The 25,173-nt window shown below is 38.8% G+C and overlaps 1 protein-coding gene across 2 annotated transcripts in view; it reads left to right on the top strand.

Moving 5' to 3' along the window:
- The window catches only part of ROCK1 (Rho associated coiled-coil containing protein kinase 1), a 185,600-nt gene that overhangs the window by 61,848 nt on the left and 98,579 nt on the right, over window positions 1-25,173 (top strand). For both annotated transcript variants that reach the window (XM_077810386.1, XM_077810387.1), the window contains exons 3-7: window positions 16,304-16,404; window positions 17,195-17,332; window positions 18,908-19,083; window positions 21,546-21,630; window positions 24,076-24,220. In XM_077810386.1, the coding sequence (XP_077666512.1) occupies window positions 16,304-16,404; window positions 17,195-17,332; window positions 18,908-19,083; window positions 21,546-21,630; window positions 24,076-24,220 (645 nt within the window). The remainder of the gene's footprint in view (window positions 1-16,303; window positions 16,405-17,194; window positions 17,333-18,907; window positions 19,084-21,545; window positions 21,631-24,075; window positions 24,221-25,173) is intronic.

Consider the following 25,173-nt stretch of genomic DNA (forward strand, 5'->3'; position numbering starts at 1 on the left):
TTACAAGTGATTTTTGGTGCTTCAGTTTTTGGGGGCCAATCTTGAAATTTTAAAGGAGCCTGACTTTCAGAAAAGACTGAACACCCAGCCCTGAAAATCAAGCCCTTTCAAGGTGTTTCAAGTTGGGCACTCAAACTCATTAGTCACATTCGAAAATGTAGGCCTACATCTTACCTTTTTCTGTATTTTTCTTCGTCCTGAACATTCACTTTCCCCATCAAAACCTGGGCCAGGGCAATCCTTCTGGAAGAAGTTGGGAGCCGTGCTTTGCCACTTTGCAGCTAGAGGGGATACTAGCTATTTACACAATCCCTTTGCACCCCTTTCTTCCCACACCCAGCATACTAGATTGCCAGAAGTGAGGGACTGTACTCTGGTTTGGAAACTTAGAATTTTAAGTAATGATAACATTAAGTATTTACTAAGATTTGTACAGTGCTCTGAAGTTGTACTGAGTTAAGAAAAGATCACTTGTGTGATAAAACCATTTATTCAAAATCAAATTTACAGTCATCACATTCTTAATATTTTGTATTTTTCCTAAAATAGTAAATCATAAACAGTTATCACAACACAACATTACTAAAACCATCACAGAGACAATATAATTTCAGTAAGCCACAAGGAGTGTAGATTAGTAGGCTATTGATACATGATATATTTAGGAGGAGGTGATGGTGGTAGTAGTATAAGGTCTCTTGCCTTAAACTACATGAGAAGCCTAAACATTGTAGTTGATGCATTTCTTCTTTTTTTGTGTGTGCTTAGTGCTAGCTGTGCAGAATTCTGCTCTTTTTTGCTGATTTAAATTATTTTTGGTGCACAAGAAGGAAGCAAATGAAATTTAGCTGTGTGGTTTAAGCTTCATTAAAAACTCCAGTGTTTGTCTAGTGCAAAAGAACAAAATGAAGAAGGAAATATTTTTTTAGTCCTGAAAGGAAGCAGTGAAAAACTCATCTATATAAAATTATGTATTCTCTTTTGCAGCTGAGGGCCACCACTGTGTACTACTGCATTGTGGTTATGGTTAATATTGGCATCTGCTACATTTTGAAAAAAACTTCAGAATTCTAAACTCTTAACTCATCTTGACCCTTTAAATGGAATGGCTTTTAAAGTAACCATAAGATTTTTCATTATTATGAATGCAGCTGTTTTTTCACAGGAGTCATGGTTCTTCTTCAAGTGCTTGCTCATGTCTGTTCCATTCTAGGTGATTGTGTGCCCACGTGCACAGTTGTTGGAGACTTTTGCCTTAGCAGTATGCCTTAGGTTTGGCTGTGGCGCCCCCTTGAGTGCTGCGCTCATGTGTCTGTATATTAGGCACCACCAACCCTACATCCTCTCAGTTCCTTCTTACCGCCCGTGGCGGTTGGTTGGAGTGCCTTGTCTTGCCTTTAGCAAGAGCATTAGCGGGTCTTCATAGTCCTTTGTTCTACCTGTTCTGTACATAGTAGTTAGTTAATCTTTGCAATGTTAAGTTAGGGTATGTAGAGTCCTGGCTGGGACTTCGCCCCCCCAGGGGGGCATCCCCTGCTCACCCGGCTTCAAGCCATGTGCGTCATGCAGCAGGCCGATGCCTATCAGTGACTCCCACGACATCTATCTGAAGTGTTTGGGGGAAGCCCATAGAAAGGACAAGTGTCAAATTTGTAAGAACTTTTCCCCGTCCGCAAAAGAAGCAGGATATCCGATTGAGGGCCCTCTTCCGGAGGCTGTGCTCTGCCCAATGTCAGAGCCCTCCGCCGTAGAACCTACATCGAGTACTTCGGCTTCTGTGTGAGGTGCTTTGGCAAGGGGGAACAGTGCCGGGCGGTGCCGAAAAAGTGCCAGAAGAAGACAAGGAGGCTGTGGGCAAATGACCTTTAGGCCATACGCCCACCGTGAGGCTTGACCGGGGTAGCGCTGAGATCGGACCCCATAGCCTGGCCAGGGATCCACCCGTGACCCTGGAAAGCGGCAAAGGTCCCCAGCCTCTCCCATGGTTGTCAGGACCTGAAGCGGTACCAGTGGCCGAAGAGGAAAGCCGACCGGCTCTGCAGGCGCCACACCAGGTGACTGTCCCAGCTACGACCCCAGCACCGAAAGGGAAACCTATGGGAGTGCAGCCTCATAGGAGGGTGGAGCACCCCCAATCACCGGACCGGAGGTGCACATCCCCGTTTCTGTGACCTCGGTCCCCAGCACCATATCCTAGCTCTCCAGCTAGACAACCCAGGTCTCTGACATGCTCCCTGCCTACTAGGCGCGGGACACCGGAGCTGCAACGCTGTTCCCCGTACTGCAGGTACCAGAAAACTTCCGGCCATAGGTCACCTAGGCCCCAGTCACTCTCTCCCAGGTGGTCTCCTAGATATCAGTCACTGTCCTGGATTGGCTGCTCGGAATCACGGTGCCAGTTCCGGTCTCCCCGGTACTGCTCCTTTGGCAGACATCGCTACTCGTCTTCGCCTCCTTGGTCACCGTCCAAGGTCAGCAGGCAAACTCTGGTTGCCACCGTGGTTGCCAGAGGGACAGTGGTCCGGGTCAGAACAAGAATTTAGCACGTCACCCCAACAAGGGAATTATCCTCGTACGCGGGAGATCGTTGCAGCACCAACCATAGTGTTGTCGCAGCAGGGACAGTGGCCTACCTAGTGGCAGTACTGGAACCCATGATGGAGTGCCGGTGATGCTGGTCACAGATTCTCAGTCCTCCCTGGCTTCCTTGGATAAGACAGTCCTGGCACCACTGGCACTGCAGCCAGAGCAAGATACTGAGCCAGACGCGACACCAGCGCACCGAAAGAGCCTTCCCCGGACAAGAAGAGGGAATGCTCTCCTCCGCAAGTGGAACAGTTCTTGTCATTGAGTCCTGACGAGGCCAGTCCCCCGGACGACTTTAAGGAGCGCGAAGCCCTCCTTCAACGGATGTCTGAGAACTTAAAACTCCATGCTGAAGAGGCCGACAACGTCATTTCGGCCCCTGGCTCGGGTCACATTGCCGGTACACCCGGGGGTCCTTAAAATTGCGAAGTCATTGTGGCAAACCCCCTCCTCTATTCTGCCGACATCTAAGAAAGCAGAACAGAAATACTATGTCCCTGCGAAGGGATTTGAATATCTCTATATTCATCCCCCTGCGGCACCACTGGCTGTGTCCACAGTGAATGAAAGGGACAGAGGGTCAAGTTAGCAGCATGCCGAAGAACCAATTGGCCAAAAGACTCGATTTGTTTGGCAGAAAAGTTTATTTGACGGCTAGCCTACAATTCAGAGTCTGTAATCACCAGGTCTGCTGGGACGTTATCATTTCAATCTGTGGGACTCCTTGAATAAATTCAAAGAGACAGTCTCACAAGATCGAACCCAGGAATTTCCCACGCTGGTGGATGAAGGCACGTTGGTCGCCAGAGGGTCCTCCAAATAGCCTGAGTCGCCACTGACTTGGCCAGGGTGGTCGTATCTGTGGTGGCCATGAGACACGGCTCTTGGCTGCAGTCCTCTGGGTTGTCCCAAGAGATGCAGGCCACGATCCAAGACCTCCCTTTTGATGGCACCGGGCTCTTCTCTGAGCTTATGGACTTTCGGCTACACTGCCTTAAAGACTCCCGAGCCACCCTCTGCTCCCTGGGCCTTCATCCCCCGCAACAGTCCAGGAAGCCTTTCTGTCCTTTGCTGCCGCCTCCCCCTTCAGCAGTCTAGGTCCTGGGGAACTCCCAGAGTGGGCTTCTACAGGAGGAAGGATAAAAACATGGGGCATAAACAGTGATACCTATCCTCTTCCCACCTGGCTGTACAACCTGACCCTCCCCAAATCCAGGGAGGCCAAAAGCAGTTTTTTTGAGGGTGTGCCTGAGGATGGGGCCCCCGCCAGTCTGACGGAACCATCCATCCTTCCCCTTCCTCAACCACCTCAGCCCTTTCCGGTTGGCATGGTCCTGTATCACTTTGGACTGTTGGGTGCTTGATACAGTTTCATCGGGCTATACCCTACAGTTTACCGCCAACCACCCCTTCCACCTCCCTTCCCTGTCCCTCTTCAGGGACCCTTCTCATGAGCAGCTCCTTGTTCAGGAGGTCAACAACCTCCTGCGTCTGGGGGCAGTGGAGGAGGTCCCAGGGGCATGGAAAGAAGAGGATTCTACTCCCATTACTTCCTATTTCCAGAAGCAAAAGGGGGCATCAGAACTATTCTGGACCTGGCTCACCTCAACAAGTCTCTCAAAAAGTTGAAGTTTCACATGGTCTCCCTTGTCTTCATCATCCGCTCCCTGGACCTGGGAGACTGGTTTGACGCCCTCGATTTAAAGGATGCTTACTTCCATATCTCCATCTTCCCTTGTGGTTGGGGGGAAGCGGTAGATGTGTTATAGCTTGACTTGAGTAAAGCTTTTGATACTGTTTCGCTTGACCTTCTCATAAACAAACTAGGGAAATGCAACCTAGAGGGAGCCACTATAAGGTGGATGCAAAACTGATTGGAAAACCATTCCCAGAGAGTAGTTTTCAGTGGTTCAGAATCATGGTGGAAGGGCATAATGAGTGGGGTCCCGCATGGATTGGTTCTGGTTCTGTTCAATATCTTAATCAGTGATTTAGATAATGTCATAGAGAGTACACTTTTAAAGTTTGTGGATGATACCAAGCTGGGAGCAGGTTGCAAGGATTAAAATTCAAAATGATCTGGACAAACTGGAGAAATGGTCTGAAATAAATGGATTGAAATTCAATAAGGACATATGCAAAGTACTCCATTTAGGAAGGAGCAATCAGTTGCACACATACAAAATGGGAAGTGATTGCCTAGGAAGGAGTATTGCGGAAAGAGATACGGGGGTCATAGTGGATCACAAGCTGAATAAGTCAGCAGTGTAACTCTATTGCAAAAAAAAGTGAACATCATTCTGGCATGTATTAGCAGTAGTGTTGTAAGCAAGACACGAGAAATAATTCTTCCTCTCTACTCCGCACTGATTAGGCCTCAACTAGAGTATTGTGTCCAGTTCTGGGTACCACATTCAGGAAAGATGTGGACAGATTGGAGAAAGTCTAGAGAAGAGCAACAAAAATGATTTAAGTCTTAAAAAATCTTTCAAAAATTGGGTTTGTTTAGTCTGGAAAAGAGAAGACTGAGAGGGGACATAACCGTTTTTAAGTACATAAAAGTTCATTACAAGGTGGAGGGAGAAGAATTGTTCTCCTTAACCTCTGAGGATAGGACAAGAAGCAATGGGCTTAAATTGCAGCAATGGAGGTTTAGGTTGGACATTAGGAAAAATTTCCTAACTGTCAGGGTGGTTAAGCACTGGAATAAATTGCCTAGGGAGGTTGTGGAATCTCCATCATTAGAGGTTTTTAAGAGCAGGTTAGACAAACACCTGCCAGGAATGGTCTGGATAATACTTAGTCTTGCCATGAGTGCAGAGGACTGGACTAGATGACCTCTTGAAGTCCCTTCCAGTCCTATTATTCTTTGATGGCCAGATTCCTCAAGGGTCTTGAGCGCCTCTACCCGCATGTCAAGGACCCTGTTCCTCTGTGGGACTTGAACCTGGTGCTGTCGTGGCTCATGGGTCTTCCTTTTGATCCTCTGGCTTCCTGTTCTCTCCTTCTCCTGTCCTCCAAAGTTGTGTTCCTGGTTACAGTGACTTCAGCCCGCCGAGTCTCAGAAATTCGGGTACTCACCTTGGAACTGCCTTATATGGCCTTCTACAAGGACATGGTCCAGCTGATACTGCACCCGGCTTTCCTGCCAAAGGTGGTCTCTCAGTTTCATTCAAGCCAGGACATTTACTTACTTGTCTTTTTTCCAAAGCACATAAGTCAGAGAAGGAGCGTGGACTGCATGCCTTGGACGTTAGGAGGGCACTAACCTTCTACATTGATACAGGACCAAGCCCTTCGGTAAGTCTACGCAATTGTTCATCTTGGTGGCTGACAGGATGAAAGGGCACCCTGTATCCGCCCAAAGAATTTCTTCTTGAGTCACCGCCTGCATTCGCTTCTGCCATGATCAAGCAAAGGTGCTGCCCCGGTGATTGTCACTCCGCACTTGACCAGGGCGAAGGCCCCTTCGGCAGCTTTTCTAGCCCAGGTGCCTATCCAGGACATCTGCAGGGTAGCCACCTGGTCGTCTGTCCATATGTTTATGTCCCACTACGCGCCTACCCAGTAGGCCCGGATCAATGCTGGCTTTGGCAGGGCAGCACTGCAAGCCACGAAACTGAACTCTGAGCCCACCTCTGCAGATACCACTTGTGAGTCACTTAGAATGGAATCGACATGAGTAGGCACTCGAATAAGAAAAAACGGTTACCTTTTGCAACTGTTATTCTTCTAGATGTGTTGCTCATGTCTATTCCATTACCTACCCTTCCACCCCTCTGTCGGAGTTGCTGGCAAGAAGGAACTGAGAGGGCATAGGATCTGCGTAGTCTAATATACCGATGCATGAGTGCGGCACTCAAGGGAGCGCCACCCCCATCCCTACGTTTACCGCTAAGGCAAAAGTCTCCGACAACTGTGCATGTGGGCATGCATACACCTAGAATGGAATGGACAAAAGCAACACATCTTGAAGAACAACAGTTACAAAAGGTAACCTTTTTCTATAATTTTCATACTTTAGAAAATCTTTAACAAATCTTTCACTTATGTTTGCTGACTGTGATAGTGGACAGTTGAATCAGTTTTAATGAGAAATTTGCAAGCTGCCAAATTAAATCTTGGGCTGTGTAATAGTTTGAGGGATCAGGAATCAATAAATGAGGACTAATGGTCTGTTACATGGCAAAGCAGATAAAAATCAATAATTTTAAAAATAAATAATCCTGTTGAAATTTGAAATTATGACAATCTGTGTTAATGTTGGATCATATTAAAGAAGTTCTGTATTAAAATCACAAATGAGTTTGATTCCCCAGAGTTTAAATTCCAGGGTATTACTAATTAAGAGGTCTCTTGGTTTTTGGTACTGTTTCTCTCCCTGTATGTGTGAAACTTGCAAGCTGCTAATTGTGTTAGTACATTCTAAGACAGAGTCTATTCTCAAAGCAATTCACAGAGAGAGAGACTCAAAGCAATACTCTAACAACAGAAACAGCACCCAGAGACTCCCCACCCTTTTGTTGTATTAACAATTGTGATTAAAATAGAGATAGAGGATGTATGTGGATGGATGCTTGGTGTGGATAATAACTGAATGATCAGGGAGGTGCCAGCCTAAGAATCCAGTGTCCATCGCCTGAAGAAGGTGTCAAGTGGAAATAACCAGAGGACCCCCCCCGGAGGGCAGACTGGAATCCACCCAACAGCCTCAAGAATGGGAGAACCAAAGAACAAGATAACATCTTGGAGCCGTCAGGAATGTGCTATCTGCTGATTGATTCAGCAACAGCATGAAGCAGCAATTCCCATAGACTGGCATAGGAAGAAATTCCTATAAAAATAGACTCTAAAAAATGAGAACTTTGGGGGGTCTGATTCTGCAAACCAACTTCCAGGAGCATCAGATGAGCATCTGACAAGGCCCTGCTCCCTCCTCATGTCCAGGCCACCTTGCCAGTGGCTTGGCATGAGCAACTCTAAGGCTGGTAACTATGATAACAACCTTGCAGAACCTGTGTGTGTGTGTGTGTGTATGTGTGTGTGTTTGTATGAATGAATGTGTGAATAAATATGAGATTGAATGGAATGTTATAACTAGAACTAACTGCTTACTATGATTCTTTCTGTATTCACAATAAATGTGGTATTTTGTCTTTTTCCCTTTAATAAGATCCTGCTGGTTTTTATTATGACAACCTGTGTTAAGGCCTAAAATTTACTATAATCTATTGAAATAATTTAAATTAAATAAATAAGCAGTATGTTTGCTGCCAAAGTTTTAAAGCAAGTCAAACTATTAGAATGCATCTGATGAAGTGAGCTGTAGCTCATGAAAGCTTATGCTTAAATAAATTGGTTAGTCTCTGAGGTGTCACAAGTACTCCTTTTTTTTTGCGAATACAGACTAACACAGCTGCTACTCTGAAACCTGTATTAGATTGTTGGAAGTCAGTGGCTAAGCACCTAGAACCAGAGTTTGCTGAAGTACTTTTGACATCAGTAGCCTTTTTTGCAGGAAGACAGAGGATATTTTCTTCTTTTCAGTTTATTCAGCTTGTTCAGTTCAATGACTAGTTCATTCAAAGTTAAGAAACAGATATGGAGTTGAAAACAAGCATTGCTGTATTTTTCTCTTCCAATCTGCAAATAAAAACTGATATGAGAGGATGAGGTCGATTAGTTCTAAAATGTTGAAGGACATGGTGATTAGAAAAACGCTGTTTAAATCACTAGCGATAAATAATACTACTTTTATTGAATAAATCAATTAGTTTTAAATGCAAAACTTGTTTTAATAAACTGTGTCTTACATGTCCAGCTCACTAGATTAACATTAAAAAAAAAAATCAAAACATTTAAATAGTGGTATTGTGCATTTTAATAGAATTCCAATTTCTAGTCAAATAGAGCTTGACACAAATCTTGAATAAAAATTAATCATCCTCTAATGAATAAGAAATGTTTCATTTACCATTTTCTATCATCATAAAACAGTAAAAATTATGAATGTATGTTAAGCTATATAATTGCTTAAATCAATGTGTGTAGGTATAGTGTATCCTGGTTTAGCAAAAAGTTCCAAATTCAGTTACAAATTTGACACGTTTTAATGGTTGCCAACCATGGAGAATCAGCATTTTGGAAAATAACTAAAAAGTACAAATGCAAAACAAGATTAAAATGAATTATTTAAATCATGGTTTCCAGTTTGCTTGATTTTAAATCATGATTTTAAATTGCTCTGATTTTAAATCAGTCCACCATGTCACTTGATGACAGAGAGGTTGCAGATACTGGTCTGGGTGTTACTGTGGACTGAACTGACAGTTATTATGATAGTGTTTTGTAATGTATTTAATTTTTAACACTGTTAAATAATGTGTTATATAGCTTTTAATTGAATTTATTGATTAAAATAAGCAATTTATGACTTAATATTTTTACTGTAAATTTGAGTTCGTGCTCTTTTCCCCATGACTTTTCAAATAATCTTACTGTTACAAACTACCAGCCCTAAATATAGTGTATAATGAAAGCTGAAATAGGTAGGGCCTACTAGATTTAGTTAAGGGCTTTTTTGCTGTGGGCTGATTGCTCAGATGCCTAAGAACAAGTGTTTTGTTTAACTTTTCATAGTTGAAGTTATACCTGAGCTAGCATAACCTTGTTATCGTGAACATATTGTGTACTCAGTTGTTTTCAGAGAAGGTGTGGTGAAACTTTATTGGAGAAAGGAGAAGCTGGAACTGGGCAAATAGAATACTCATCGCAGCAATTATAATTAATGTAATTTTGATTATTAAAAAAACTATTAGGCTCAGAAAAACTCCCATTTTTGAATTAGAGGTAAGAAAATGAAACTCACACGGTTGCACTTCCATTAAAACCTGTTTCTCTAAGTAAAAATTACATATCACATGTAAGCATAAAAATATAGCCTGAAATAAAATCTAGGTGGAGATATATACAACAAAAAGCAAAGGAATATAGGATTTTATTAGGTAAGATGACAGTGTTCTGTGTGCATAAATACCAAAACACAGTGGGGTGAGTCTGAGTGAGTGGTTGCCATAAAGAGACACAGTCAAGTCTTATTTGGTCCATATTGTTGGGGTTTGTTTTGTTTGTTTGTTTTTAAAGCTTTTACATAACCTAAGACATACTGAAACGAATCTGATTTTTTTATTTTTTTTAGTTCCAGTGGAAAACAGTTTAAAAATAAAACAAGAAATGCTCCTTTGCAGTGTTTGCAATCTAAAGGGTGTAGCATTGTTTAAAACCCTAAAGTGAAGTTGACTATAAACAGACGTGAACTTGCTGCTTTGCTTTTACAGTCCAAGTTGAAAGAAGTGCAAAAAATAAATTTTAAAAATAATCAATTATAATAACTTAGTGTTTTTTAACTACACTTTCTTGCTTTTATCATTTTTTAAAATTTCAACTCCAATTCTTTTGTATTTTGAACAAACAGGAAATAATATACCATAAGATAAAATGAGGAAAGATCACAGCATGAAAATGTATTTGCCAAAGGAGATTCAAATTAGCAATTAGATGAGGGCAGCCCAACCCATAGGTTGGGCATTCCACTCCCTACTCTGTTTGGTATGCTCCAGCCAAACTGGGAAGTGGAGCCAGTCAATGAAGTACTTATCATTAACTTCTTCTGCCTGATACACATGTATCTAACAGATCCTGGAGCACCCAGACACTGAAGAACAAGCCCCACAAAAGTGAGAGGGGTGATGTGCATTCATTTCTTTCCCATGATTGTGGGTGGGGAGAGAAGGGGACATGCCATTGGAGGAGGGGAAAAGTGGTGTTAATTCCTCTTCACAGAGGTACTTCCCCTCAGTTTCTATTAGGTCTATATGATTATCCAAGTTTACTGCACACTTAGAAGCCAAAGCTGATATCAAAAATGTAGCTCCAAACAATGCTTAGAGTACTATCTGTCCAGCATACACTTCTAGTGGTTATGGTGACACAAGCAAAACGTCCTGGGATCCCTCCAATGTTCGTCTTCTTTATTGTTGACCTTGGCTAGTGGTGGGTGATAAATTTTTCATATACTCCGGCATCAATTTTTGTTTTTAATTTGTGTCTCTTCATATTGTTTTGTTAAGGCTAGCATGCATTAAGATATTTCCATTATTTCCACCAACAAGATCCACAGATACGTTAGTCAATGGGCTTTCAGCCTGTGTATAGCTACATAGTCAGACCCAGACCTCTCAGCCACTGATAGGCAGTGTGTTTCTACAGTAGAGAGGAACAGGACTTTTAAATCCCCCTGTATGGCATAGTACCAAGAACATAGATACAGCAGCAAGTTTGGTTTTTGTTGTTGTTGTTTGTTTTTAATATAAATGTTTTTGCTGTGCTGCAAGAAATCTTGTAAAGCTTGAAGCTATGGAAACACAATGAAAAACTGGTGGGCTCTTCAGTATCTGATTATGCCCTCTATCTCCCATGCTTACACTCACCCTGATTGCAGCATGGTGAACGCCTAGAATAAGGGGGAAACATGGATATGTGCCATCTGCTCCACACAGGAAAAGAAAAATACCCCTGAAAAGGCTGTAGTGCTCAGAAAAGCTAAATCCAGTTGTTGGCACAGGAATCTTTCATCTATATCTGTTTAAATCTTCTGGTGCATATTCTTTCGGTCTAAGGGCCAAGAGAAGGAAGCATAAATCCAGATGGTGCAGGTACAGGAGCTCCTTATTGCCCCCTTGGGAGGAGGGACAACTTTTAGCATCACAACAGGAACCACAGGAGGAGAAAAGCAGGAAAAACTCTTCCAGTTAGAATTCTTTAAGTACATGCTTAACAGGGCAGTTTATATCCAACTTTTGAGGAAATGTCTAAGACAAACGAGGAGGAGCCAGTTCAGAAGAGCAGTAATACTACCGAGAGGTATTATCATTCAGGATTCAGAATTGAACCATATGTTGTTCTCAACCCAGCCTCCATAGATGTGGTCAGAAAGAAATGGGAGTTCCTAGGAAAACCTGAGACTAAGCAAGATGACTAAGAAATGTGTGCAAGTTTAAATAAGATTTCATTTCCCTTCCTAATGTTGATGTGGCACTGGCATCCCTAGTTAAGGGTAATGCAGTACCTACAGATGGAGAGTTAAGTCTTAAAAATCCCACAGACAGGAGGATGGATACAGCACGCAGAAGAAGCTCTGAGTTCTCTCATAACTGAGAACTTTAATTGCATCCAAATGCTTTGTCTGAACAGTATTGGCACAGATAGATCTGTCTGAATCTATCATCTCAAATAAAGGAAGTGCCACGGTTTGTCTCTCTCTCCTGGAAAGATGTCCCTGGCATCAGGCTGTATTTATGAAAACTCTCTGGATGCCCACTAGTATTCAGCAAGAGTAATGGGCTACAATGTGGTTACCCATTGACATGTGTGATTCCGCCGTTGGAAGACATGTCCAAGCTAAGGTGACTTTAGCATTATCAGAATATTAAAAGGAAAATGAGTTGTAGAAGTGAGGGGTAAAGTGGTGACAGATTCCTGAGTCAAAGAAAAGTCGACCCTGTCTCCTGCAAAGCTCCACAGGAGGGAATATAAATCCTATTCCAAACCCAAGCAATCCTTTTCAGGATTCCAGACCAGCAGGTTTGGCAGACAAAATAATTTCTGTTATTCCTGGAGAAAGTGGTTAGATCCAGAGATGGCATGTCCAGGTTTGACCCATCCACCTTCTGGTGGTGCTTCAGGTCCTCCTGAACAACTCATGTCTCACTAAAAAGAAAAGGAGTACTTGTGGCACCTTAGAGACTAACCAATTTATTTGAGCATTAACTTTCGTGAGCTACAGCTCACTTCGTCGGATCCATACTGTGGAAAGTACACAAGGTCTTTTTATACACACAAAGCATGAAAAAATGGGTGTTCGCCACTACAAAAGGTTTTCTCTCCCCCCACCCCACTGTCCTGCTGGTAATAGCTTATCTAAAATGATCACTCTCCTTACAATGTGCATGATGATCAAGTTGGGCCATTTCCAGCACAAATCCAGGGTTTAACAAGAATGTCGGGGGGGGGAGGGTTATGAAAAAACAAGGGGAAATAGGTTACCTTGCATAATGACTTAGCCACTCCCAGTCTTTATTCAAGCCAAATTTAATGGTGTCCAGTTTGCAAATTAATTCCAATTCAGCAGTCTCTCGTTGGAGTCTGTTTTTGAAGCTTTTTTTGTTGAAGAATTGCAACTTTTAGGTCTGCAATCGAGTGACCAAAGAGATTGAAGTGTTCTCCAACTGGTTTTTGAATGTTATAATTCTTGACGTCTGATTTGTGTCCATTTATTCTTTTACGTAGAGACTGTCCCGTTTGGCCAATGTACATGGCAGTGGGGCATTGCTGGCGCATGATGGCAGATATCACATCGGTAGATGTGCAGGTGAATGAGCCTCTGATAGTGTGGCTGATGTTATTAGGCCCTGTGATGGTGTCCCCTGAATAGATATGTGGGCACAGTTGGCAACGGCAACAATTACCAGCAGGAGAGTGGGATGGGGGGAGAGAAAACCTTTTGTAGTGGTAAACACCCATTTTTTCATGCTTTGTGTGTATAAAAAGATCTTGTGTACTTTCCACAGTATGCATCTGATGAAGTGAGCTGTAGCTCACAAGAGCTTATGCTCAAATAAATTGGTTAGTCTCTAAGGTGCCACAAGTACTCCTTTTCTTTTTGCGAATACAGACTAACACGGCTGTTACTCTGAAACCTGTCATGTCTCACTGCCACATCAAAATGGGATAGACCATTGCAATGGTGATCATCTCCTTCAGTTTGTAGATTGTTGGCCTTGAATTGCTTCCAGCAAGTGGTTTCTGAAAATTATCCAGAGAGGATCTACAAATTCAAGTTTTGTTCCTTCAAAATGGTTCACAAACTTAGTCTGCAGTAGGAATTCAGAGTTTATCGTTCAGTGCATATAAGCTCATTAACAAATTTCAGACAACAAGGGAGATATCCATGCCTATGGAAGCTGACTCAGCTGGCAGGCTTTCAGGTGTAGCTGGCCAAGCTCTCTCCTGTCAATGACAGACAGCCTTTGTAGCTGCATGCAGGCTAAGAGCCCACTGATTAATTGGTCTGTGGACTTTGTAAATCAAAAAGAGGAAATTTTCCGTAAGATACATTTTCCTATTACAAGCAGCAGATTCTGTATGACTTATGATGTTACTGTAACATGATATTGTCTAAGGGAGTTGTTTAAGAATTTAATGTGTGCGTATAATGGCTGTCTTTCAGACATTTAAGTTGCAATTTGCAAATGCCCACAAAGCCCACCTAGTCATTTTGTAATATTTGGACCTAAATTGCTGGTAACAATGCATTTTCATTCTCTCTGTTGAGATACCAAGTGGTACTTCAATACACTATAGAATAAATTATTACAAAATTTTTGCCTTTCAAAATAAGTACGTGGTCTTTTTTTTTTTTAAAAAACTAGTCAACAGTCACAACCCACCCCAAACTTTATTTTGTTTCACATCTTCTTTAAAAACAAAATAAATATCTATTATAGTAACTTAAAGAAAAAAAGCATTTGATGTTATTCATATGCCAGTTTTAGCCTTATGTTAATTAAAGTGACTAAAATATGAACCTTGTGAAAAACAATAGCTGAGTGTATAGTATTAAACAGCTGTTTGATGACAGAATAAAAATTTCACTTTTTTTTAACATTTCTGTCCTTTGATCCTTCAGAAATGAGTGACATTTACCTGGTCACAGGCCAGGTTTATGTCTGAAACCATTTGAGGCAAACTTTCACGTCATGTCTTGCTTTTATCTGCGTTAGTGTGAAGACTTTTCCTACAGTGTTGATAGTCTTCTTGTAATGGGATTGTGAGGCAACCAATTATTGACAAACAGAAAAAATTTGCCATGGTGATTGTTACATTTCAACCCTATCCAGTCCTACTGATCCTCTAGCTTTAGACCAAGTCAACCTTGCTGGAATGGTCAAAGAACTTAAATTAGATCTTATGCAGTTTACTAAAGATTCTAACCATTTTACAGAATCTGAATCACACTTGTAACTCTTTATTTCTGTAGCATAGTTTATTAAAATCTGTGTGTTATATATAGTGCTCTGTAAACCATGGGTTTACATTAGAAAGCAAGAGAAAAGAATATTCAAACCAAGGTATGGAGTTTTATGAAAACTCCTTGTTACTGGAAGTCAGTTGCATTCCTGCTGCTGTATTTTAAATTGGTCCTTTTTAATATGAAAATTAATTTCTGCATGCATCTTTTGGTTTTTAAACATGCTCTGTATGTAGGGTAACCAAGTCATTTTTAGTAGCATGCCAAATAATTATTTAAAAAGAATCTTGATTACTGGAATATCAGTTCCTCCCCTCGCAGTTCTTTCAAAACTTTCCTTTTTGGTCTAAAATTGTATTTTGGAAATAAAACAGAATTATTGCTGTGAATGTTTTATTAGAAATGGGGCTGTTTTAAAAGCTGTTCTGTGCTTGTACCAAAACATGAAGCTTTTCCATGTAGTCTCATGCCAGTGCTGACCCATATGGATTAAAATAGCCTGTTTTTAATCTATGACCAAATTTGGAATTAGAATATCTGCCCACTGGGAGTTTGTAAATTTTTGTAGTTTAAAGAATGATAGGTTTATATAAATAATTGCAATGATTCTCACTGCATGTTTTAAATTAAAATCCACTTTTTCAACTACAGAAAAGTAATAAAAGTACCTGCAGTTTGTTTTCTAAGGAGCTTGTTTAAGTGTGTTTTATACCTGTGGTATGGTAGTTTCTCAATCTTTTACATACATGCCCTTTTAATGATGATCTTTTTATATTGTTCTGTATACAAGCAGGTCACCCTAGATGCAGAATTTCCGCATTCCAGTAGCCGTTTCCGATATTTGTTTTGAATGAGAGCTTTCACCATTTAAACTGTTTCTTTCTTAGTTTGATCGTGCAATGAAGTTGAACTGTGACATTTTTCTGTTATCATGGTAATGAAAGTGAGGTCATGGGTTCAGAATACAGATTTCCATAAGAACATGAACAAGACCTTGTCTTAAACCTATCTTTTAATAAGCATCAGATGCTGTAAAAACAGTTATCAGTAAATGAAATGTAAATTGATTTTTGTGTTAAATCCAATACACTTGAAATATTTTCTTAATATGAATTAAGAATAATAATAATAATGTTTTTAATAATGTTTTTAATGTTACTCCTGGGTGAATTCTGCACACAATCTTTTTAAATTCTGTAAAATTCTGCATGTTTTGTCACAATAACATAATCACGCCAGTTTCAATTATTTTGGTAATTTATTTCAAAATACCTGTCGGTAACAATACAGACAACAGAAAAGATTGAGGAAATATATTTTGAAAAACAGATTCCTTACTAGGCATATTAATGTAGAACTTTGTGTAATAATTCATTTGAACTACAATACAGAAATGGTGTAATTGTAGCATGACCTTTCTTGCGGCTTCCCTTTGCCTCCCCATCAGAATAAATTATTCTGCAGGGGTGGGGAAGGGAATAATCTGCAGGGGACATTAATTCTGTGCTTGTAGTGTTTCCCAAGGTGTGTAATGTGTAGCTCTGTAATAACCAGTATAGAAAGACAGTGAAGGCTTTATTAATGAATTACTGTACTGTTTTAATGATTTATATTTTTCTCTTTATACAGATAAAGACACAACTAATAAAATCAGAGATTTGCGCATGAAAGCTGAAGATTATGAAGTAGTGAAGGTGATTGGCAGAGGTGCATTTGGGGAAGTTCAGCTGGTAGGTTATATTTCAGTGTGTAAATAGAGTTGGATTTTGTTTTACGCTACTCAGCGCTACTTACCTTTTTATTTTTAATAAGATTTTTTAAAAATTAAGCTAATCTTGTAATATAGGGACCGTAAACCTAGTGAGAATTTTATTCTTGGAAAGAAAGTTTTCTAGGATCTTAACTTTTAATACTCACATGCATAGACATCTGAGTTGAATGTGCATTTTCACTATACTCATCCTGACCACTGCAACTCTAGGAATTTGTGAGGCAGCTCTTCAGCTGGCTCTGACAATTTACATCACCCAAGGAGCTGCCTCCAAAACCTGAACGCAGATTTTACACATATAGCATTTTTTGTGTGTAGTGAGTTAACAACCAGGCCTGCTCATATTGAATCACTGAGTTGGGTAGCTGATGGAAGAGATGTAAAATAAGGCAAATGTGCTCTTCAAAATATTTATGTTCTTTTTACATTATTTAGCAAAAATATTTACACTTTTATTAAAAACAAATAAATGTAAATTACAGAGCAATTATTGTGTACATGGACTTTTATTTTTAATATTCTTAGCAAGTGTTCTATTCTGATAGTTGTATTGTAGTTAAAAAATGCAATTTTATACCATGTAGATCAATAGAATAATTATTTTTACGAAAGAACCGTGAAGAATTGGATAAAATTGGTGAACTAAGGTAAAATGCTCAAAGCAGAAAAAATATTGAATTAAATATCTTAATAGATCATCAATATGAAAAGTTAATCTATTTTTCTATATCTTAATTTTATCTTCAAAGGTAAGGCATAAATCTTCAAGGAAGGTGTACGCTATGAAACTGCTGAGCAAGTTTGAGATGATAAAAAGATCAGATTCTGCATTCTTTTGGGAAGAAAGGGACATTATGGCTTTTGCTAATAGCCCCTGGGTTGTTCAGGTATAGTTATACCACTGTTAATATTTTTTATTATGGCAGCGTGATTTTGTTCTATCACTGGATGAATCACATTGTAACTGAAGAATTATACAAATGTTCATTTGTAGCTTTGTTTCCTAAGCAACTTACAAAACTTCCTTTTTCAGCTAAGTTGAAATGTTTTGTTAGGAAAAGCCATTGAAAATTTAAAAACTGCAAAAAACAAAATTGTAGTTGCTGTAATTCTTTTTAAAGTTATATTAAGTAGCTATGTTCTGAATTAATATATGGTAAAATAATTTTGTTAAAATTGTTGTGCCTGCTGGACAAGAATTCTTTGTGTCACCCCAGTGTATGTGACAATTATTCACGTAAAAAGCATATTTTAAAAAACAAGTAGTTGCACAAATATATATCTGTTTTCTTGTGTCTTTGGTAAATGAGGTTAAATGCAAAATTTGAAATGAGATAAGAGAAGCCATAATTGAGCAATGTGGTATTGTAGATTTGTGATGATAAATGCAGTTTAGCCTATATAATTTACAGTATGAACTTTTTTTTCCAAGCCTCAGTTTCTTCTTTGAAATATAAGGACTGGGTCTTGCAAAGACTTGCACATATGCTAACTTGCTCAGTGGTACTACTCTTAATTTTAAGAATGGTGCCTACATCTTTGTTGTTTGATGGTTTAAATGACCTAACTTTCCACCTCATGGAAGCCTTATTTACACTGATTTGGGAAAAAATCGTGTTAGTATTTTTCTAGAGAATGATTATCTGGAAAGATGTTTGCATTGTTTGCAAACAATGTGTAAATTCAAGAGCCGTTAATTTACTGGTATTGTTTATTTTGAGCAGGCCTATGCCAACCGATAAACATGGATTTGTACTTTTTTTAAAAAAAAATAGGAACTCACTTTTCAAACTGTATGATTTGATAGAAGAATGATAAATTTGCAATAGTAAATCAAATATAGTAACTAGGGCTATAAGAACGCTGCAAAAAATTCAGAAAAATTTTAATAGTTTTCATTCATAGCTTGTGCATTTTTCTAGACAGATCCACTCTCCTGGATTGCTTGATGCATTTGTTAGAAGATGACCAGTTTGCAGTTCTGTACAATACTTTATTTTCGTAAGATCCTAAATAAAACAGCTATCTAAAGAAAATATGCAGGCACTTCAGAAAAAATGCAGGCAGATATCTTTGATAAAATATTTCCTTTTTAATGTATTTGTAAACTAATCAGCTGTCTCATTTAATTGATGGAAGCTTGTTGCTCAGTTATATAGGTGTATGTAGTCTGACGGTGATCTCAGTGTTCATTGAGCCAGAGACTCTATCACAATCAGTCTCCTTTAAACTACGCTTTGGCAGTGTAAAGAGGCAGAAGACAGCAGTAATAGTGCCTCCTCTTCATAAGGGGAATTCTGGTTGACAAAAGCTGTTGGAATGGCTCTAGTAATTCTACTAATCTTTTAGTGTTAAAACATTTGCAGTGAAATTCATTTGATCAATGCAATATGCAAAATTTTCAAGCTTTTATATTAAGATGTACTGAATATTCAGTTACTTACTTTTGTTTGTTTTTATAGTTATTTTATGCATTCCAAGATGACCGTTACCTTTACATGGTGATGGAATATATGCCTGGTGGGGACCTTGTGAATTTAATGAGCAACTATGATGTTCCTGAGAAATGGGCAAGATTTTATACTGCAGAAGTTGTTCTTGCGTTGGATGCAATTCACTCAATGGGCTTTATTCACAGGTGCATATATAATTACTATAGTTTAAACTAGATCTATATTAATCTTTACTTTGTCAGAATGTCTTTATAAGAATTACTTAATCTGTTTTTAAATTGTTGCTGGTATTATTACTTCATGGTTATTCCGCTAGACACCTTAAACATTTCTTAGTGTGAGAAAATGCGAATCTGAGGTGATAATCTTCAAGATAAGATATTTTCAGCAAATTGACAGTACTTGAGCATTCTGTTCTCTGCCTGAGCTTGGATTTCTAGGATTTGCCCACTTTACAGGTGGTAAAAACAAAACCAAGATGGATCTAATAAACTATCCCAAGCATTTAGTTTGGTTTCTTTCCTGAGTAGAGAAAGCACATGGTTTAATAACTGGATAATAATAGTATTTGGTCGTGTCCACTACTAGGTACTATTATTTATTAGATGTGTTGTTGTAGTGCCTAGAGATCAGAGCCTCATGGAGCTAAGCACGGTACAAACACCTAATAAGAGATAGTCCCTGCGACAATTTTTTTACAGTTTAAAGGAACAAGAAGACAAAGGGTAAGAGAGGAAACAGTCACAGACAGGTAGAGTAATTTACTACAGGTTGCACAGCAGGTCTCTGACAGGAATAGAACTTGGACTGGGACTCAGAAGACTCAATGCCCTAATCCACTGGACCACGCTGCAATATTTGTATTAGAATATACCTCTAATGACATCTAATCAGTCTTGTTTTCTAATCAATCCTCACGTTATGATCGGATTGAATGAATCTCAGGATTGGGTGCAGTCTTTCCATATTTGTTCTACTTGATGGGTGATCCACTCCAATAGATTTAATTTAGTTTTGTCTCCAAAGAGAGATGTGAGAAGAGGGTGCAAATATGAGAGCGATACAGAGAGAATATAGATAGATTGGTAAATAAAGTAGCTCTTTCAGCCTCTTACTAATGAGGTAACATTGAAAGAGCAAGTCATGGAAAGGAAGAATACTACCTGCAACTATAGTAATTATTTTTAAACTCCCTAGACATGTATTTCTGCCTATGTTTGTTCGTTGTGTCACGGGAACAAAAAATTAACATATACCATACTTTCGTTCGTAGTCCTCCTCTCTGATTTTTATCCATCCCTTCTTATTTGGAATAGCAGTGTGGCTAGATATAACACAACAATTTTAATTGCTTTTCTTTTCTCTTCTTTTTTTCTTGAAGAGAACTCAATCGTCATTGATTGATATAGAAATAAAAAATGGCTACATAGTCAATGAGAGGCTTGTCTTAGTAAATTACATATAATTAAAGTCCTGCAAATCTGCAGATATCCATTTTATATTGGTGGATACAAATTTTGTATCCACTCAGGGCTCTACATATATATCCATATTTCTCATTTTTGTTATGATTCAAAACAGCAGAATGTTATAGTTCTAATTTACTAGACTATTAATCAAAATATAGAGTTGAAATAAAACCTCAAAACCACTAAACAAAGGAAGATTAGAATATTTGCTTTAGTTGAAAAGAAAGCTATCTTAAATACAAATTTTCTGCTGTATAATAAAAACAGCATAAGTTAATCAAATTATTTTGCATTAAATATGTATAGTGCATTTCATTGTGAAGGATTCCAAAATACTTTGTATACTGTATACATTTAAGAATCACTTAAGCACATCTAAAATATAATCACATCGGGGGTAGATTATAATAGCTATTCCGTGGTTAGCATTTGTGTAAAGTTTTTGGTTTTTTATTTTATTAATTGGGAACTGAAAAATAATTGCTTCACTTGAAAATGTAGGGGTAATTTTAGGTTGGGGTAATGTAAATATCCAAATTGCAATTTGGCCAGGAGGTTAGGATTAATACTTATGCTTGTCCATATATATTCTGTTAGTGGTGTGCATGTTCGCCCTGCACTTCAGTTTAAAATCTTTGGGCCAGCAGTGCCTGTTGGAGGCCACACCTGTGTCATGAGTGTCTCATGCCTCCAACTGAAGATGTAAAGGCTGGGGCATCCCCTGCTCTCCCTTGGTTCCTTCTCACCACCTGTGGCTGCAAGTTGGAATGTGCTGCGTCCAACTTCTTTACGCACAGAATGGCATATTCTTTGTTATGTAAATAATTGTACTGAGCTTCTCCACTGGATAAATCCCTTTCTCATTAGGAAGGGATATGAGGAACTTGAGTTTGAAGAGTAATACCCAGGTTCTTGAATTGAACCTACATCTACAGAGTTATAGTTCACTGCCTTAATGAGAAGACAATACTTACTGATACTTGAAATTTGGGGGTAATTTGACTGAGAGTTTGAAAAATTGGAGGGGGCAAAAGGAACACTTGCATTTTTTTGAAGTGTCTTCTTGCCATCTTAAGAGTCTTAGTCTCTTCTTGTCATGTCACATCAGAAAAATAGTTGTCTTGTTTTGGTAAGTGTAACTAATTTTGTCAAATTAAATATAATGTAATATTTTTCAGAGATGTGAAGCCTGATAATATGCTGCTGGATAAAGCTGGTCATTTAAAACTAGCAGATTTTGGTACTTGTATGAAGATGAATAAGGTTGGTATATTTAAACCTTGAATCTAGCACTGCTATTTGAGGAGCGCATCCAGTGAATATTGTTCTTTGGGTTTCCATCTGCTATTTGTTGATTGACTTTCTCTGGTGCTTAGCACTGTTGTGTTTGAGAACCTCACATCTGTTAACAAATTTAGCCTCACAGCATCCCTATGAATTAGGGAGAAATTATTGTCAGTTGTACAGATGGGATATTGAAGCATTAAGAGATTAAGTGCCTTTCAGTCACATAGGAATTCTGTGGCAGAGACATAAAAGGAGTCTAAATGTCCTGGTACTTGCCTTAGTCATAAGAAAATCTTTCCATATCAGAGTGTATATTAGTTTCCACAGTGTGTACAGTGGAAAATTAATTGTTGAATTGTGCACCATAGTTTAAGTACCAAGAGAGCAAATAACATTTGTATCCTCTATTTTTACTGTTGGTTAAAAGGAGACTACTAAAAGTCCTGACACCTCTTAGTCTGAGACTGCAGTCCATGTCTCTGTTGTCAACAAGGAGAGTACATAAACTCTTTCCCCTCCCGCCCCCCCCCGAACTTGGGAAAAAGAGGACTGTTTTTTCCAATGTGAGTGAGTCTGAAATTCCTTTGTTGTACTTTCTTGTTTTTTCTTTTTCCTCCTACCTCTGTTCCTCTCGTTGACCTAGACTGCAGAGCGAGCTTCTTGTTTCATCTGCTTGAGGGGACTTAAGCTATTTAGCAGTGGTAAATAGGGGGAAACTAAAAGCAAGAATTTAAGAGATTTCTTATTGATCATTTTTAAAAAGTTACATGTGATTGCCATTTAGCAGCCTCCTCACAATTGAAAAGTAAAGGTTGATTCTGCTGCAACCTTTTCAGTGTAGAATCAGGTTATTGAAGGACTTGTTGACAGCAAACCAGTGCAATGAGAAACATGAAAAGGAGCTCTTTTTAATTTGATGGAAGCATTTATGTCTGCTAATGTGCTACTCAAAGCTCTGAAGAATCAAATCCATATTGTTCCTTAGAAAAATCCGAGGTCATGGCAGTGTCTCAGTGGTTGCATACTGACTATCTCCTTCATGTCTTTGGTTATCATATTACTGAAGTAAAAAAAGAAATGAGCTGAAGCAATTTCTGTGTCAATTGTCTGTGATGAAACAATCAGTATCCAAAGTTACTGTGCCCTTTATGTGCTTATTTGCCATAACTTCACTCAGCAAAAATGTTTGTTGAGCAACCAAGTGAAAGAAATCTCAGAATTATTCTATTGGAATATGTCCTCATGAGGCCATAAAATAATAAATGATTTCCAAAGCAAGTTTGCAAACACTATAAAATTTTTTTTGCTGTTCTCTACACAGTGTTATTGGTTTCTGTCAGACAGTACCGCATACATCAACATATACTAGGGGAAAACCCTTGAAATGGGTGATCCTTGATAGATCACATGTAACTGATAAGCACATCTGTTAAATCTTTTCAGGAACACTTGAATGAAGAACTTTGTCTAGCTGCTTTATAATAAATAAATAAAAGGCACTAAGAGCTCCTTCAAATAAGGCCAGACTTGGGCAGTATGTGCGGGCAGTTCCTCATAATTGCCTCAAATGGCTTTAGTGGAATATCCTAGGCATGAATTTGGCCCTGTATGTTAAGCTTAATTATATCTTAATTATGGCACAGTTAGGTAATGATGAATTTTGATGAAGAAAATTATGATGATGTTAACCTTGTTTTTATTTTTGAGCGGCAAAGTACAAAAAAAAAAAAAAAAGACATCCATCCCCAATAAATAGACTTTAGCATATATTGGTGTTGCAGAGGCAATTCAGTGTCTGGAATACACTTAATTTCACTCAAAAAAAAAATTGCAAGTACAATACTGGTTTTAAATTGGATATGTTAAGCAAAAATTAGTTGTAAGCAACAGTTTTCCATTATGTAATTACATCTGCAGATCCCCTCTCTATGAATAGCGTGCCCTGTCCTATGGAGCCTAGAATCATTTCAGAACTATATGACCAATAGAGAAGAGCAAGTGGGTGCTGACCATGAATCCAGTATTCCAAATCACAACCAAGAGACTGCCCTTAATTTGTCCGTTCTTTCTCCACTGGCACAAGCAGCCGTGGGACATTCCTTTCAGCCCTTGTCCCTTATGCAGTTTGTCTGCTTAGGATTTCAAGTTTTAATATTTAATTTTTTGTGGTTCTGTGGATTTTTTTCAGAGCAGTTTAATAGTTATTTAATAGCATTAAAATATATCTTTGGCAGATCTGGAGTTATGTGCTGCATTTAAAAGATATTTTTAGAATGATAAAATGCCCACCTCAGACCAACATTTTCAGAAATTTCCATTGTTTAGGAAAGGAGTATTCATCTAGATGATAAATATTCCCTTAAAATGTTGTGCAATTCCCATTCTAAATATTTGAGCCTTACTGTTTTGTTTTCTTTGTAGGAAGGTATGGTACGATGTGATACAGCTGTTGGAACACCGGATTATATTTCTCCTGAAGTATTAAAATCCCAGGGGGGTGATGGTTACTATGGACGAGAATGTGACTGGTGGTCAGTTGGAGTCTTTTTGTATGAAATGCTTGTTGGTGAGTAACAAGGTCATCAATGTTTTATGAGTAAAATTAACTGCACTTGCTTCTTGACTTCATGTTAAAATCATATTATGATGTTTCTCATGTACTTTAATTCAGAATTATCCTGCTTTACTGGTTGCCAGTAATTGTAGTATTTACAAAATATGTTTGTGTTGTACAGAGGCATCAGCAATATTATATCAGTGGGCTTTTGTGGGTTAGTGTTGTTAATTTTGTTATTACGTTAAAGGAACTATTGGTAGAATTCTTTGCTTCTGATGCAGTTTTATTCCCCTCACTAGATACTGCTAAACCATCCCTTCCAGATATAATTTATCAAAAGGGTTTTTTTTTCTTTTTTTCCACTTGTGGAAAGTACCAAAATGCATCAAGTATCAGGTATTTTCAAAGATGTTTTGCAAGGAAGCCTAGTTCGAATGATCCTATAAGATCTCAATTCACCTTGCCTCCCATTTCAGATGAAACAAGTTGAATTATTTGCTGTATTAATACATTGGTATATTATTCAGAAACAGAATATAAAAATTCAGCATATGGCACTGAATAGAAGTTGGCCCAGTGTTGCTGACTCTGTTTTTGATTATGGTTATGAGACCATTTTTTTTAAAATGGGCAAACAAATTAATAAATTCACTTTCTCTTTGCAAGCATATACATCACAGGCTAAGGAAAAAAATTGAGAGCTCCTTGTTAAAATATTGTCAGCACTTCAGTGGTGGACACTCTAGAAACATTTAAGACTTCTCCCCTGGAGTCTGATCGAACATTAAGCACCCTAACAATCCTGTTTTGATTTGGATAAAATGAATCGGCACAAAATGTCTTTTTCACTAAATGGGATGCCTATATTAATAGGACTTACATTATTGTGGTTAATGATGCACCCAACTCAACATCTGAGCATATATATGTACCTATAATTATATATCCGTCATTTTGCCTGT

Source organism: Eretmochelys imbricata, chromosome 2 (assembly GCF_965152235.1).
Source record: "Eretmochelys imbricata isolate rEreImb1 chromosome 2, rEreImb1.hap1, whole genome shotgun sequence".
Lineage (NCBI taxonomy): Eukaryota > Metazoa > Chordata > Testudines > Cheloniidae > Eretmochelys > Eretmochelys imbricata.